At 53.5% G+C, this 17,083-nt stretch overlaps 1 protein-coding gene and 1 long non-coding RNA gene across 2 annotated transcripts in view; one reads left to right on the forward strand and one right to left on the reverse strand.

Annotated features, from left to right (window-relative positions):
* The window catches only part of LSS (lanosterol synthase), a 28,188-nt gene extending 20,293 nt beyond the window's left edge, over positions 1 to 7,895 (reverse strand). The window contains exons 1-7 of the mRNA XM_038422559.1: positions 7,775 to 7,895; positions 6,816 to 6,984; positions 5,803 to 5,941; positions 4,925 to 5,033; positions 3,462 to 3,583; positions 2,641 to 2,737; positions 1,506 to 1,641 (exon numbers count right to left, since the gene is read on the reverse strand). Coding sequence (XP_038278487.1) covers positions 1,506 to 1,641; positions 2,641 to 2,737; positions 3,462 to 3,583; positions 4,925 to 5,033; positions 5,803 to 5,941; positions 6,816 to 6,984; positions 7,775 to 7,788 — 786 coding nt within the window. The 5' untranslated portion in view covers positions 7,789 to 7,895. The remainder of the gene's footprint in view (positions 1 to 1,505; positions 1,642 to 2,640; positions 2,738 to 3,461; positions 3,584 to 4,924; positions 5,034 to 5,802; positions 5,942 to 6,815; positions 6,985 to 7,774) is intronic.
* A 1,721-nt stretch (positions 7,896 to 9,616) lies between these two features.
* LOC122458221 overlaps positions 9,617 to 17,083 on the forward strand; it is a 32,738-nt gene continuing 25,271 nt past the window's right edge. Inside the window, exon 1 of the long non-coding RNA XR_006278136.1 lies at positions 9,617 to 9,744. This is a non-coding gene — a long non-coding RNA (uncharacterized LOC122458221). The remainder of the gene's footprint in view (positions 9,745 to 17,083) is intronic.

Genomic DNA, 17,083 nt, shown 5'->3' on the forward strand with positions numbered 1-17,083 from the left:
TCTTCCCTTTGGAAAGTGCAGGCCTTAGGCATTGTGACCGAGTGTGTGGTAAGTACCGTGCCATGGCATTCACAGGGAAAGTCTGATCCCTGCACAACCCCAGACACTCTGCCCTTGGCTTTCCTTCCTACCTTGTCCTCCCAGCTCTCTCCTTCCTTCCCCAAAGCCCACCCCAATTCCTGCCCCATAGGGCTCCCTCCACCCCTCCCCTCCCCTCAGCCAAGGTTATCAGCAATGGAAGAGCATTAATGCGGTGCCTTATAGTGGCTATTTGAGGCGAGCACTCCCGGTCCCCCGTGACTGTCCTGGCCACTGATTATCAGAAATAAGACTGGATCACAGGGCAGAAGAACCTTCACAGGGAGAAGATACCAGGTACCGAAGGGCAGAGAAAGGCAGAACAAGAACCAGTGGCTGAAGCTGAAGCCATAAGGCCCGAACAGTGAACAATGAGGATGATCAACCACTGGAATGAGCTGCCAAGGGAACTGGCAGACTCTCCATCTCCCGACTGGCTGCTTTTCTGGACGGCACACTGTACTGAAGCCAGACATCACTGGGCTCAGTCTGGAGTAACCGGGTGACATTCTCTGGCTTGTATTATATAGGAGCCTGACGAGATGATCTACCAGTCCCTTAACGTGATGATTCGGGCTCCAGGCTGTCATGCAGATAGCAGGGCATCGGTTCCATGCAACTCCTGTTTGGAAGGTTACTACCACACGTATTATGGCAGAGCCTTTCCATCTGCTAATGAGAGCTGGGATGCTGCACAAAGGTAACACACCAGTGGCCACATACTGACATCAAGGGGCCAACCCAGCATGGGTCAGTCGTACTTCAGCCCTAAGTTAAAGGGAAAGCATGGAATGGCCACGTGGCTCAGTCAAGCAACAACCCCTGGAAGGAGCAGAAATGCAGCCCACACGACGCCAACATACAGAAGCATCAGCTGCAACAGGGAAGGCGTAAGGAGGCTCAGAGGGAACCGGAATGGCCAGCAGCAAATAGGAACTTCTGTAAGTCTCGGAGAACCAGAAGCTGGCGAGAGACGCTGGCCCTGCTAGAGCAGCAGGGAGCGAACAGAACAATCAGAGAGGCCAAGTGGCAGGCTTGCCAAAGTCTTCGCCACAGACAACGGGGGGAGATTCCCACCCCAGAGCTCCTCTTTGGCAACAGAGACGAGGCAGCATGAGGAACGGAGGTGTCAGACACGGGGCTGCTGGGACATGGCTCAGGGCTGTCGTGGCTAGTGCCCAGGCAGAGGGGAAGACCCAGAAACTCTGGTGGGATGGGGGAACAAGGGGCCGACGTGGGATCACATCACAGCGAGCCCACAGGAATCTCCAACAAAGCACCACCAGGTGCTGCAGGGCCTGGGATTTCGGTCCAATGAGGAGATTCGGGTCCATGCGACTAGACACAGCTGGGCCATGGCAGGATGGGTCTCTAGGCCACCGTTACCCGGGTGAGGAGCGGAGTGGGCGCTCAGGGAGTTCGTTTACCTGTCTGAGGCTCTGGACAAGCTCATCCTCCTCGGCAGTCAGGCGCGTGGCGTAGCAGTAGCTCATCGGCAGGTACACCTGGCGGCAGTGGCACCAGAGCGTGGAGGGGTGGGCTGGCATCCAGGTCGGGAGCAGCCTGTCACACAACAGAGGGACGCTGTCGGCAGTGTGCGGGTTGGGGAGTGGAGGGTCGCAGGGGCACGGACACAGCTAAGGACAGGGCTGTGGGGCAGTCAGAGGGGTAATGTGCCCAGGAGACACTCGGGGGCCAAGATAGCTGCTGCCTCAGCATCAGAGCAGCCTTACAGGACAATGTGCAGACCCCAGGTGATCACTGCTCCATGCTCCTGGGGAGCTGGGAGACAAGCCGGAGCCCTCGTTTGGAGCCAGGAGACTGTCTCCTCCAGCCCAAGGAAAGCGTTCTGGGATCTCCCAGCAACGCAGCAAGGCTGTTATCCTGGGCGGGTCCTCTGCCAACAGACTGCATCTGATTCCCTGCGGTGCGTGTTAACAGGGTCCAGAGGGAGGTGCAGGGGAATAAACATCTTCTCCTACAGGGAACATTACAGGGACACTGGCTAGTTTCCCTGTAATCAGCCAGATGGCTGAACTCCCTCACCTCACACTGCTCCCAGCCCCACAGACAGCTCGGGCACCAGCTGTCCCTGAGCGCTGGGGGAGTCTGCGGCACTCCAGTTCCAGGGCGGGGACAGCCATGGCATGCCAAATGGGGAGGAACCATGTCAGCACCCAGCACAGGCTTCAGCCCCAGGAGGGAGGGACTTGAGGCGAGCGCAAGGTGTGGGTCTGGAGGCTGGCAGAGAGGGCAGGAAGGCTGGAGCTCGAGCGTGGATGGGGGAGGGAAGGTCATCAACAGAACATCCCTCCCCCATCAGCCCACGCCCCAGCATATCCCCTGTGCTCCAGGTCCTGGCAGGAATGGTGCCTGGTTTCTATGCCTGAAGCCTGCTGGTCCAGGCTGAGCAGGAGAATGGGGGACTGTGCAGGTCGGAGATTGCTCTCAGGGTCCCTTGTGTTCAGCGTCGGGCTCTCTGTTAGGTGCTGCTGTGAGGGGATGGGGCTGCAGCTTGGGACTGAAAATTAATACACTCTGCAGATACAGAATAGCACCTACCACAGCTCAGGGAGCAGCGTGTTCATTCCCTCCCAGCTGTAAACGTTCAAGACGGCCAGCCAAAACTTCCCCCAGGACGGGATTCCCACAGCACCACCTGGAGAGACAGACACAGATCTGGGCTCTGATGGCAGCTACAGGGGCCTGGGGACACGGACCTTACCACGTGACAGGGCATGAACAGAGGCTCCTGAATCCTGGTTTGGTCGTGTGGCAGGCCGGGGCCCTGGAGAGTTGCAGGCACACAAAGGGCACTGCACACCGACAGATAGCCACTCAGAAACGACATGTGGGAAAGGCACATTTTCTGTACAAGGTGCAGCTGGTAAGACCACTCAGCATCGTGTCATGGAGCCATGTAGTGAAGCTAAGCCACGTGAGGGGTGCTGGAGATGGCGATTTAACCCACAACCGACTGCTGAGAGATGGACCAGATGTTTGCAGAGATGGACCTGCCTCCCAAACGGAAGTGTCTGCAACCGGTGAAGAAGTTGAGGTTTCACCATCACCCCAGAAGGTAAGCGCTGCAGGGTGCTGACACAGCAGGATGTGGCATAAGCTATGACATGGCCCACGTGCCGTGACAGCCAGGCCAAGCTGGGAGAAGCTAGGGGCGGCAGGGCAGAAACTAATGTGCGAACTGCACATGCTGCCATGCAGCCGAGGACAAGCCATTGTAAAGGCTCACACCACTCTGGCCACACGTCCCCTCGCCTACCACTCACCCCTTCAAAGCTGGGCAAGCCCTTCTCAACAGTCCCAGCCCTATGGCTGCTGGGGTGAGAGGACAGGATGCCAGAGAGCTCCAGCCACATGCTGACCTTTGCTGTGGAGGTTGATCCGAGCCCTCACGAGGTCAGGGTCATCTGGCCCAACCCCCAGGATCCTCAAGGACGTGTAGTTGAGTGCTGTGCCAAACACTGTCGATTTGTCTTCCACGTGCCTGCCACATACAGAGAGGGAGGAAGTCAGACGTGGCTGAGCGCTTGTGCAATCAACCGAGACTGGTTTTACTGGGGCAAACCTAAGCAGGGGATTAAAGCTAACTGGGCAAACTAACCGAAAAGCAACCACCCTGGGCCATGGTGCCGGGAAAAGGGAAGGAAATGCTCCCGGTCCCTCACGCTAGAGGTCTCCCCATGGTGAAGAAGGGCTCTGGTCACGCCACATGCTGGCCTCCATGGCACTGCAGCACCAGCAGTCTCCCACTCAGCAGAGCTCAGAGCCATTTCCCACATGTAAGGGAGCACCAGGCCAAGCTCTGGATGCTGCGGCAGGGGCGGGAGCTTCAGAAGCACTCAGCCATGGCCTAGCCTGTCCCCGCTGAAGCCAGGGGCAAGCGCTCTCGTCAAGCCAAGGGGGAGCAGAACGACACCAACACCAAGTACTTTGAAACCCCCACCGTCGCGTTGCTGGAAATGCCGATGAAGTGGGGCTTTATTTGATAATGAAATCAGAGTGTTTTTCTCCCAGGGGCCCGCTTGGGGGCTGGTGGGATTTCATTGATTTTGTTTAATCGGTTGAAGGTGAGACACACTGAAAATGAGCCAGTTTTGAACATTCTCCCTCATTTCTTAGTGCTCCCCCGGGTCCCTCTCTCCTTCACTGGAATAGGGAAACCTGCCTAAACAGTGGCAGAGAGCTGGCAGTGCAAGTGTACGTTTCTACCATGATTTCTTTCCCTTTCACCAAGGCCTCTGATTACAGACCCTCCTCCTACAGACGGGAAAGACATTCTTCTCCAGTGAAGCCAAGACAGAATGCACGTTACAAGGGCTACAGGCACAATGCCTCTGCAGACCAACCCCTGACACCACCCCAGCAATGTTCCCGGCAGTCCATCCCTGCCTGCTGGAAGGCTCCCCTCGCTCTGGTTTCTGTGCTCTCCTTCCCTGAGTGTATTTAATGACCCAGCCAGCCCACCCCACTAACACACCTTGAGCCACTACAGCTGCTCTGCGCCCCCCCAGGAATGCCATGACCCAGGGTGGGCTAGTGACGGGCAGCACAAAGCAGGTGGAGCAGGACCTAATGCCTGGCAATAATGTCTGAGATATATTATGTATTAGATGTATTAGAGCAGATTAACAATACGCGAGGCAGACATCTCAGGAATGGAACTGGTTTTTGTGCTTGCGAGGGGCTTCTGAGATTTCTGAGATACCATTTTCACTGGCTGTTTAGTACAGGGACAGAGAGATAGGAACCATTCCTCTGATCAACCGAGTCTGGAACACACAACCCGCTCAACGCGGCAAGAAGAAGGAGCTTCTCTGCTACTCACAAGCCCCAGCCTCCATCCGGGAGCTGCACCGAGCGCAAGTAACGCACCATCTCCCTCCTGTACCCTTCTGGCAGTGGGATCTTGGCAACGTGACAGGTGATCAGGAAACCTGTTAGACAAAACAGTCCGCCCTTTAGGACAAACCACCCCCGATTTCAGCCACTGGGACACTCTAGTTGGTTCAGAGAAGCATGTGTCCTCTTCATGGTCAGCACAGGACACGAGAAATCACTGTAGCTAGGAGTCCCAAGTAAGCACTGCACTTATAGCTAACAGGGAGCAGCTATAGCCCAAGGCTAAATGACTCCAAGGTCATCGTCTGCTGGAACCCAAAAGTGTCATCAGGGCCATCCAGACAGAATGCACATCTGCATGTAACAACCACATGACATTCCCTAGCATCCCCGTTTTCAGCCCCCACGGTGGAACAGGCTGTTGGGGTCAGAACTGCACCAAAGGACCCCCCACAACACACACACACACATTCGGCAAAACCAGACAGGGGATTTAACTTGCTAGGTAGTTCTTGGTGCTTCACAACAGACGCCAGCTGATTATTAAAGACACGTTCATTGGGGATTAACTGTAGTGCAATGCAGCCGTGGCATTTCCTAGGTCACTAGTTGGGGAAATGATTGACCACTAAGGTTTAGTGCCCAGTGCGCTGGGGAATGACAAGACGCCGCCCTGCCCAGGCCTGCAACAGCGCCCGACCCTGAATCATTCCCAGACAGCTAAGCAAAGAGCCACGGACCCCACAGACCCTGGCCACGCTGCTGGACCCTGCTTGGCACCCGCTATCCCATCCCTAGGCAGGTAACTCTGTAGGGAAGTGCTGACGCTCAGAGCACACGGCGCAGCCGTTTCATCCATCGTACCTGGCAGCAGGAAGAGAGGCCCCCCGTAGTCACCGGCCCAGTGCCCATCCTCCGCCTGCAGGCCAGAGTAAAACTTCATCCCATTCAGCACTGCTTCCTGGGCTGTGCAGGCTTGGGGCAAGGCCTTGAAGAACTTACTCTGCAAAGAAAGGAAGAGGAGCGGGGACAGACACAAATTAAAAGAGCAATGCTCCAGCTCACGCACAAGGAATGGCCAGCGGCCAAGACACCAGCAGGCTCCCAGCACCACGCTAGCTGGTGCAGGAAGGGCAGGGGAGGAATCACGTGCCTTGTGCTGTGGAATATGGTGGCACTGCAATCCCATGGGTAATCCGGGTACATATACCTCCCCCATGGCCTGCACTGCATTGGCCTTTCACACAATGCTTAGTAGCAACACCAGCAACCGGACACCAAATCCAGAACAGAGCAACCGTGTGACACACGCGTAGGGATGAAGGGGGCGTTGGAGGGAAGCAGAGGAGGAGTGTGGATACAAGCAAGGCGCTTGCTGCCTTGAAGCACCTTCTGAGTCATTCAGCGCATGATCCACAGTGAGGACCAGGCCTGCCTAGCCCAGCATGGGTCAGCAGGCAGGGAAAGAGCAGGGCAAACAGTCTCTCCCCATATTTTCAGAGGCCAGATTCCAGGGCTCCAGGCATGGAAGAGCCAGCGGATTCTGGTCCCAGGTCTGTAAGATGCCCCCTTGCAGGGGGCTGTGACACTTCCCCTCTTCCCCAGTAACCAATACAGACAGGTTGGCATGGGATTGCAAATGCTGCCCCTGATGCCGGCATTACCTGTGCCTGCCCTGTAGAATTAGCAATCATGTGAATCCAAGACAGTCACTGAAAAGAAGCCTTGCTTCAGAGACAACAACTCAACATTTGGGGGCAGGAGACAATGGCAGAAATAGGGGAATTACAGACAGCCATAAGAGTATAGGGTTCAGGTGGGTGCCCCCTTCCCAGTCTTGGCAAACACTGTGCTGTGAATGAAGATCAGCCACCCACCGTGTCCAAGCCTAGGCAGTGAGCCTCCAGCCCGCTCTGCTCTCTCTCACATTCCTCATCAGCCTCCAGATAGCGCCAACTCTGCCGCCCCTCTTCATTGCTCAGTCGCCAGCGGGTGAGGTCAGTCGCAGGTTCTGTTTTATACGGGCCGCCCCTTCTCCGCAAACACCTGGAGAGACCACAGGGAACCAGACAAATCCCGGGCGTGTCACCAAGCATTGCTGGCTCCGAGCATCAGGCTGTCAGTGCCCTGGGCCGTGCAGGGCCAGTGCAGACGCCTGCTGCAGCATTAGCAATAGAGGTGAGAACCCAGAGAGCTCTGCACTCAGCCACGAGCTGGCTGCCATCACTTAGATTTTGCAAAACAACAAGAACGAAGGAGCAAGCAAAGCCCTCGGAGCAACAGCTGGGCCAACGTCATTTTGCTTGGCTTTGAGCACGGCCCACCGTGCTGTCAAAACAAGCACCTGACAGACCCTCAACTGGTCCCATACAGGGGGCTACTTCGGAGAGCGCTCCCCTTTCCTGGCACCTTCCCACCCCACTCTGTCCTCGCAGCAACCAGAGCGCCCCGTTCTCGGAGAGCTTCCCATCGGCCCCTGGGGACTGGTCGCTGCAGAGGGGTGGCCGCTCTCTCACCTCCCTCCCTGCTGGCAGTTCATGGATTTAAAATGTCTCTGAATTCCTCAGCGCCCTGGCCCCTGCTGCCGGGCGGGTGCTGCACTGCATGGACCAGTTACTGCGGGCACCGTGCTGTGCAGCATTACACAGAGCCGTACAGCTCCGAGCACGGGGCTCGGCCCGACTGCCTCCTCCGGGAGCCGCTGGAACAGAAACAGGCTACAACCGGGGGCAGCAACGGCACCGGTCAGGGTCATGCAGAGACGCACAGACACACCCGCAGAGATGCGCGCGCTCTCGCAGAGATACCCCCCCCCCCGCCCCGGCCACACACTCACCTTTCGTGCCCCATCTCGCGGCCGCCCCGCAGCCTCTGGCGGCCCAGACCCCGGGCGCGCGGCTCCCCGGCTCGGCAGACGTGGGCCCACGCGCCGCCGGCCAATCGCGGCGGGCCCCGCCCCCGCCAGCCCGGCCCCGCCCCCGCCTGCCCCGCCCCTCAGCGCCAGCGCGGCCCCGCCCCCGCCTGCCCCGCGTCGCCCCCGCCTGCCCCGCCCCTCAGCGCCAGCCCGGCCCCGCCCCTCAGCGCCAGCCCGGCCCCGCCCCGCCTGCCCCGCCAGCCCGGCCCCGCCCCCGCCTGCCCCGCGTCGCCCCCGCCTGCCCGGCCCCGCCCCCCGCCTGCCCCGCCCCTCAGCGCCAGCCCGGCCCCGCCCCCGCCTGCCCCTCAGCGCCAGCCCGGCCACGCCCCCGCCTGCCCCTCAGCGCCAGCCCGGCCCCGCCCCCGCCTGCCCCGCCAGCCCGGCCCCGCCCCCGCCTGCCCCGCCCCTCAGCGCCAGCCCGGCCCCGCCCCCGCCTGCCCCTCAGCGCCAGCCCGGCCCCGCCCCCGCCTGCCCCGCCAGCCCGGCCCCGCCCCCGCCTGCCCCTCAGCGCCAGCCCGGCCCCGCCCCCGCCTGCCCCGCCAGCCCGGCCCCGCCCCCGCCCCCGCCCGCCCCGTTCACCCCGCGTGGCGGGACTCATGGGCCCCTTCCCCCCACAGCTCCCAGAGAAACGCCCCGCGCTCGGCCCCCCAGGAGACGCCCGCCATCGGCCTGGCCCCGAAGCCCCGCCCCCCCCGCTAGCGCCCGCCCTCAGCCCGCCCCGGGCAACGCCTCTGCGAGCTTCGCAGCCTGCCGCGAACCGGGGGCCAGCGGAGCCCTCAGACCCCCGCCCCCAACGCGTGGCCAGGCCCCTCCCTGCCACCCCCCGAACACTTTTACCTTCACCCCGCAAACCGCGGGCCCCAGGCGGCTCCCCAGCATGCAGCCTCTTCGCCAGCCGGCTCGAGGGGAGAGTCGGCCCAGATGCACCCCGAAACCAGCGCTCAGCCGAGTGTGACGGGATCCCCCCCGGGTGCAGCCTGGGCCCCCCGGGAGCGCTCCGCGCAGGGCCCTGGCTCCGCTCTCACAAGGCCTTCCTGGTGACGAGCCGCAAAGCCCGCCCGGTGCTGGTCCCCCGCAGAAGGGCCCCAGGTGGAGCCCCGCACCCAGCCGCTTGCCCCAAGGCCCCCGCAGGCACCGGCCCATCACACAGAGCCCCCCGGTTCCCCCAGCCAAATCCCCCCGGGTCCCGGCCTTGGGCCACCGCAATATACCCTCTTGCGCGGCTCAAGACCCTGTGGCGAGCAATGAAAGTTTATTAATTGGTTCACCGCTCCGTCAATGGGAAGGGGACATACACCAGCCTTTGTAACCTGAGCAGATTGACCAAACGTTCCCGTCCAACTCACGGGTGAGGATAAATATTAGAATAAGGCTATTGATTACAAAAGATGGATTTTAAGTGATTATAAGGCATAGGCAAGGAGTCAAAGTAGTTACCAAAGCAAAATAAAAGATAACCATGCAGTCTAAATTCTCAGCCTTATTAGACCAGGCAATATCTGGACCCCCCCCCCCCCCGATACTGCAGGTTGGTCACAGTCTTTCGTGCGCAGGCTCTCCCTGTTAGCCTGGGGACCCATCTCCTCAGCTCCAGCATCATATGGGCCAACTTCCCCTCTTTCCCATGGGTGCTCGACCCCTGGCCCCGCCCCCACTCCACCCTTTCCCTGAGGCCCTGCCCCACCCCCATTGCAACCCCTTCCCCAAAGTCCCTGCCCCACCTGTGCCTCCTCCCTGACCCTATTCCAACGCCTTCCCCTAATCCTTGGCCCCGCCTCTTCCCCACCTCCTATCCTGAGCACGCCATGTACCTGCTCCTTCCCCTCCCTCCTGGAGTGTGCTAAGGCTGCCAAACTGCTGTTTGGCGGTGGCCAGGCAGGAAGCGCTGGAAGGTAGGTGGAGGAGTGGGGCCACAGCATGCTCAGGGTGGGAGGAGGAGGAGGAGGAGGTGGTGGTGGTGGTGGGGGGGGGGATGAGGGGAGCTTGGCTGACGGTGGGTGCAGAGCACCCACTAATTTTTCCCCATGGGTGCTCCAGCCCTAGACTTGGTGCCTATGTCCAGCGTTCTCATTGACTTCAGCATGGGTGAGGGAGGAGACAGGACAAACCGTGCAGCCTCTATCTCCTCTTTTATTTCCTCAGTCATGTGCTTGGAGAACACAAGTCCAGATATGTCTGGTGGGCATTGCTGAAAAACCAGGCAAGGCTAAGTAATTCCCCTGGTGTGGCCTTGTGCAAGTGAGTCATTGAATTGTAACTCCCTCGCTAGACGATGGTTGTTGATGATTGTTCAACGCTCACCTGGGTGTTTGTTACCTCCCTTGTTGTTGTGTCAGGGGAATTAATATCTGGGCGATTCCCCGACTCGCCATCAGAAATGTACCAGCTGTCTGGTGCGAAAGGCTCTTCTTACTCTCAGTACTCCCAGCCATATGGTAAAGAGGAGCCCTGCCAGTGAGCCCTGCTGAATCTGGATAAAAGCCACCAAGCCAGTTACTGAGTTTTCTTAAGGAAATCCACCCATGCCCATGGTGCTCAGAGGGGCCACACTGAGAATGCTTATTCAGGGCAAACTGCAAGGAATAAGGCAGACAATCCCCACAAATGGCAGTTTATTCTATATTTAGATTCATCAAGCCAGTAACAAAACAGTGTTTGTAATACCACACTGATTACCCAAAAGCCAAAATGCAGTCCCCTTTAAGCAATCCAGCCTTTGGCTCCTATCCAAGCAGCTAAATCTAGTATAGTGAGAGATTGCTAACGATCTTGTTCACCGGTTTCAGCGTAGCAGCCGTGTTAGTCTGTATTCGCAAAAAGAAAAGGAGGACTTGTGGCACCTTAGAGACTAACAAATTTATTTGCGCATAAGGATGCATCCGATGAAGTGAGCTGTAGCTCACGAAAGCTTATGCTCAAATAAATTTGTTAGTCTCTAAGGTGCCACAAGTACTCCTTTTCTTTTGGAGAATCTTGTTCACCGTACTTAAAGTTCTATCAATCCAAGGGACCAGACACATTCCCCACCAGGTCAAGGAATATTTCAGATCTCATCCAAATACATGCTTACAGCTAATCCTTATTAACTAAATCTAAGATTTATTAATAAAAAGAAAAAAGAAAGAATGGTTAAAACATCAATATACATACATATATGAGTAAAGTTCTTCGATCAGTTTCATAGCAGATATGGTGAGGCTGCTGATTTGTAAAAGTCTTTCTGGAATCAATTAAAAAAGTTATAGTCCAATAGGCAGTCCATGTGCAGAGTTTGTTACAAATGGTTTGTTGTCAAACTGGGAGGATGTATCAAGCAGGGTCCCACAGGACTCAGTCCTGAGTGCGGTACTATTCAATATTTTCATTAATGACTTGGACAGTGGGGTGGAGAAAATGCTTATAAAATTTGTGGATGACACCAGGCAGGGAGGGTTGCAAGTTCTTTGGAGAACAGGATTAGAATACAAAAAGACCTTGATCAATTAGAGAATTGGTCTGAAATCAACAAAATGAATTTCAATAAGGACAAGTGCAAGTACTACACTTAGGAAGGAAAAAAATCAAACGGACAACTACAAAATGGGGGATAACTGGTGAGGTAGTAATACTGCAGAAAAAGATCTGGGGGGCATAGTGGATTAAAAATTGAAAAACGAGCCAACAATGTGATGCAGTTGCAAAAAAGGCTAATATAATTCTGGGAGGTAATAACAAAAGTGTCATATCTAAGACATGGGAGGTAATTGTTCTGCTCTACTCGACACCAGTGAGGCCTTGGCTGGAGTATTGTGTCTAGTTTTGGGTGCCACATATTGGGAAAGATGTGGATAAAACTGAAGAGCGTCCAGAGGAGAGCAACAAAAATTATAAAAGGTTTAGAAAACATGACCTATGAGGAAAGGTTTTAAAAAAAAAAAACGGGGTATATTTAGCTTTGAGAAAAGAAGACTGACAGGACCTGATAGTCTTCAAATATCTTAAGGGCTGTTATAAATAGATCAGTGATCAATAGTTCTCCATGTCCTCCAAAAGGACGACAAGAAGTAATCTATTCAATGTGCAGCAAGGGTGATTTAGTTTAGATATTAGGAAAAACTTTCTAACTATAAGGACAGTTAAGTACTGAAATAGGTTCCTGAGGGAGGTTGTGGCATTCCCATCACCGGAATTTTTAAGAATAGGTTAGACAAACACCTGCCAGGGATAGTCTAGGTCTACTTGGTCCTGCTGCCTCAGCACAATGACCTTGAGATCCCTTCCAGCGCTATGTTTCTGTGATTCTATGATCTCAATGGATTTGGCTGGAACTCCTGCTACAGCAAGCAGAACCCCCGCTCTGTGCTTCACAGAAGAGGTGATTTGAGGATTTTTGTTAACCACTAACTCCTGTTGCATTTGCGATAGAGGAGCTTCCCAACTTCTTTTCTGTGCTCAAGTTTGTATTGACATCGACTGATGCTTTAAAGTTGCCGTATTTGATCTTGTGGTCAAGACTGAAGAAATAAACCCCTTTTACAGGAAATCAAATGTACGTTAAAAAAAAAAAAGGAATAGTTCTGAGAAACTATCTGGAGAATTAAGGATAAGAAAGGTGTTCTGGACACAGACTTCTTTCATGGTAACTTATCTTAAATGATGACAGGTTTCAGGGTGGTAGCCGTGTTAGTCTGTATCAGCAAAAAAAACGAGGAGTCCTTGTGGCACCTACTGTATTTTCCACTGCATGCATCTGATGAAGTGGGTTTTAGCCCACAAAAGGTTATGCCCATATATATTTGTTAGTCTCTAAGGTGCCACAAGGACTCCTCATTCTTTTTATCTTAAATGGAAGTTTGTTGATAGAAAATTATAACCACAAAGTGTCAGGAGATTGTGTTTTTATTTTAAAAAAGAAATATTGACTAACAAGCATACTTAGCAGATTGCACCCCAAAACTACATTAAAAGAATGTTATTTAGGTTGCAAAGGAAAGAACTTGACAGTTAGGAAAGGCCAGTATAAAAAGGTATATGGCCCCCACATAAATGCAATTGGGCTCAGCTCTCCTGTTCCAGTCCAGGTGCACCCTACTTTGGTGTAATGAGAAGGGTGGGGTTGCCCCTGGAGTTATAAATGAGAGATCAGATGCCTGAGAGGGAAGTTCCAAACCCTGAATCCAAAGTCCTGTGAGAACTTAGGGCTAGTCGACACTGGAAGCGCTACATTGGCGCAGCTGCTCCAATGCCACGGTGCAAGGTGCCACAAAGTACTCCTTTTCTTTTTGGTGCCACTGAAGCGCATCTGGGGAAGATGCTCTATGCCGACAAGAGAGCTCTCTCTGCTGAGGTCGCTGTAACTTACATCGCTCGGGGGGGTGGCTTGTTCACGCCCCGGAGTGATGTAAGTAATATTGACTTAAGCGGTAGTGTAGACCTGCCCTGAGAGGGAGAGTTGAGAGCCCAGAGCAGAAAGGAAGAGAACCCAGAGAGTAACGGGAGCTCAGAGGCAGAGCTGGGCGCAGAGCTTTCAGGGGGGCTGTCCCTGAAGGGGGGAGCAGTCAGTTCCCCAGTGAGCAGTGGAGCCAGAGCAGGCTGGTGAAAGCTGCAGACAGGTAGGCAGGGGTCACCTACAAACTTCCCCCAGCCAGAAATCCACAGCTAGAGAGGGCTGAAGGCTGAGAACAGCAAAGGGAGATGCCTGCTGGCTCCCTGAGCCGGAGACCTGAACTCAGAGGGCCGCTGAAGGCTGGGGAGTGATGGAGGGGTGAATCCACTGATGTCTCCAGCCAAGAGACGGAGCCTTGCCTGGCAAGGAAACAGGGTGGAGAAACACCCAAGCTAGAGGATCTGGGGTGAGGTGTGGTGAGAGACACTGGAGCCATACCTGGAAGCTAGGGTGTGAGGAGAGCAGCCAGAGCTGCACCTGGGTGCTGGGGCAGGTAGAGATATTAGAGCTGGACTTGGTGCTGGACTGTTGGGATGAATGTACTGTTTGGACTGCATTGGGGGGATTCTGGTAAGAAGGAAGCCATGCAAAAAGGGCTATTGATATACTTTGAAGGCTGCATTGAGTTTATTTGAGGAATCAAGATGGAAACTGAGGTGGTGGGCACTTTCAGGGCTGCCTTCGGGACACATGTTTACAGCCAGATTTACACTAGCCCACGTAACCTTAATTCTGCTCCTTTGTGCATCCAGTCTGTGCACCAAATGAGGCAGGGGTCCTGTGGGTAAGATAAGATGTGATCATGTAATTAAAGACCATACCATAATGCATGCGCACAAGGGTAAGAAATTAAGGTTGAATGGAAAACTGCAGATCTGGCATTTCCCAATTTCTGAGTGTTTGACTTTGCAACCTAAATAACATTCTTTGAACAGTTTACACTGTGTGTGTATAATTTCCTAGCTATTTTTTTTTAAGAATGTAAAAACTAAACTAAAAGTCTATTAAATACAATTATTAACACACACAGAGCATCATCATTGGGGTTTGAACCTTCAGTGCTGCAGCACACTGGTACAATGCAAGCTACAGGGCAAGCTGGCAGCAGGAGAAGGCTGTTTTTCCAAAGGGGTGGGTGGATTGCTGGGTCTGGAGATGGTTGGGGGGAAACCAACTTCAGCCCAGCCAGGCTCTCTCTCTCGTTCTGCTCTTGTGTGCTACATCAAGAAGCTCTCCACTATCAGAAATCTTCTCCCTGCATCTGTACTTGTAGAGTGTGATCAAGTCACCTCTCAACCTTCTCTTCAACCAGTTTAATAGACTGAGCTCCTTTAGTCTCTCATTGGAAGACATGTTTTTCAGACCTCAGATCAGTCTTGTGGCTCAACTCGGAACCTTCTCCAATTTTTCATCATCCCTTTTAAAGTGTGGACTCTTAAAAGGTCTCAACGATGCCTTATGCAGAGGTAATAGCACCTCCCTACTCCTGTTTCATCCTTCTCCTGTTTATATTTCCAAGGCCTGCGTTAACCATTTTTGTCCCAGCATTATTGCACTGATAGCTCGTTCACTTGGTTTCCTCCATGACCCCTAGTTACTCTTCAGTAAGTCCAGGACACAGTGCCACATCCTGTAATTGTGTCCGACATTCTTTCTTTGTTCCTAGATGTACAACCTTACATTTGGCTGTGTTAAATGGATGTATTTGATTGTGTCCAGATTACCAAGGCTGAAAGTAGAAATCAGCTAAATTAACACTAGAAATAAGATATAAATTTGGGTTAGTGAAGGAAATTAACTACTGGAACAGCTCACGTAGGGATGTAGTAAATTCAACATCACATGGAGTCTTTAAAACAAGATTGGCTATCTCTTTCTAGCTTAGTCACGGGTTACTGGGTTTGACACAGGAAACACTGGGTGACATTCTATGGCCAGAACATCTTGGGCCAAAGGTTTTTTTGCTAGTGAGTTGTCTCACATCCAGTGTGTGTGTCTATCAAACACATGGATAACACAGGTTCTTTCAGTCTTTGAATCATTACCAGCACTTTGGTCTCCAGTGTCCCTCTGACTCCACCACTCAGCTGGGGAGATAGGAGTGTAGAGGCAGAACTGTTTGTCAGCCTAGAAGTGGGAGGAAAGGTCTCCTGTTCTGGGCAGTGCCTTGCATTAGCCAACAAAGAGAAAGAAGAAGAGCTGACAGGCTCCGAAAGGCCCCTAATCTAGTCCTCATTAGCCAGAAGACCTGTGGCCACAACTCAAGGCATTTGCAGGTAGTTTTGTAAAGCACAGAAAGAATGAGGAATTCTTCAAGGTTCAGAGCTCTGAAGAACCTCCCCTCCACAAAGGCAATGTGCCAGTGAAATGGGTTATTGAGCAGAGATAGCATTGCTGTGAAACAGACATGTTTACAGAGGACACTGTACATGGAGCTTAGAATTCAGTTATATTCAGCAGGAAGAGGAGGGAAGACTGACAAGAAAAGTCAATCCAGGACTAGAAAATTTAACATACTAAAAAGAGACAAACCAATCCAGCACTATAATGCCTTGGGCTCACAGTTTGGAGGGGAAATACTGCTGAGAGCCCCAGCACAGTATTTTGATGTGGGTTTTTGTTTTTTCGTTTGTAACATCTACATCATCTACCTGAGGCCAGTCACCATTGAGCAGCTGCTTGTCAGTCAAAGCCTTGATCCCCTTTTCCAGCACCCCAACACTTGGGTACCTGTAAGGCACAGGATGGAGAGGTGCAGTTCTCATGCATGATACAGAGCTGTGGAGAACTGCAGGGGAGAGTTCCCTATTCCTCCATTACCCTCCTCTGGAAAATGGGCCTGTGCCCGTCCCTGCTGCACCAAAGTGGCATTTTGGTAGAGAACTTCAGAGAAGAGAAATTGTACCTGATCTTGACGCGCCCTTTCCTCTCTAAAAGGACGGCTGGCCAGTTGGTGCTGAAAATAGTCTAGTAGCCCGGGCATTTTCCCTGTCTGACAGCGAACAATGAATCATTTTCAAAACTATGACAATTGCTTAACAATTTCATAACCCCTGCTCCTGTAGAGTGCTTCATCCATGATCCAAATGTCCAGCTTGCCCATGCGTGTGGTGCAGTGGGACCCCACTGATGAGACAGAGGGACACAGAAAAATGAGGGACTTGTAACAATTTTAATCTCAAGGAGGGTGGCGGTCATTCCCCCAGGCATTTATCTGAGCCCATCCCACCCAGCTTTGAGAAACACCTGAGAACACTTCTTTGGCAAAGGTGATGAACCTGACTAATATCAGCTCCTTCATTTCCCTTCTTCCCATGCAGTTTGCACTCTGGATTTGATTTGAAGGACGGGTGTTGAAAATTATATTAGTTCCAGTCTATATTGTATTGTTTTAGATCATTGTACAGCACCTTGTGTGGTCAGGGGGCTTCATAAATAAAACTGTTTATCATATTATGAAGACGCAAACGTGCTAGAGACAATTAGTTATTCTGCACCAGTTATTACTTTGTTCTACTGACCATTCAGTGACGACACCAAGGGTTATGTCTCCACCGAGGTTCGTTGGGTTAGTTTGGTAACTGCCTGTCTGATAGTGCAATCAGAGCATCAGGCACATAGCTAAAGAATTGGGCTGAGGTCCTGGCCCACCGAAGTCGATAGCAAAACACCATTATTTTATGTTCTGCCATTGAGAAATGGCGTTGGTGCTCCTACCTGATGGCCATGAGCCCCAACAGGGCCCAGCAGGTGTTGTGGATCTGGGAGGTGGGGCTCTGCATGTATCTGCGCCACTCGCTGTCCTC

This window comes from Dermochelys coriacea, chromosome 11 (genome assembly GCF_009764565.3).
Source record: "Dermochelys coriacea isolate rDerCor1 chromosome 11, rDerCor1.pri.v4, whole genome shotgun sequence".
Classification (NCBI taxonomy): Eukaryota; Metazoa; Chordata; order Testudines; family Dermochelyidae; genus Dermochelys; species Dermochelys coriacea.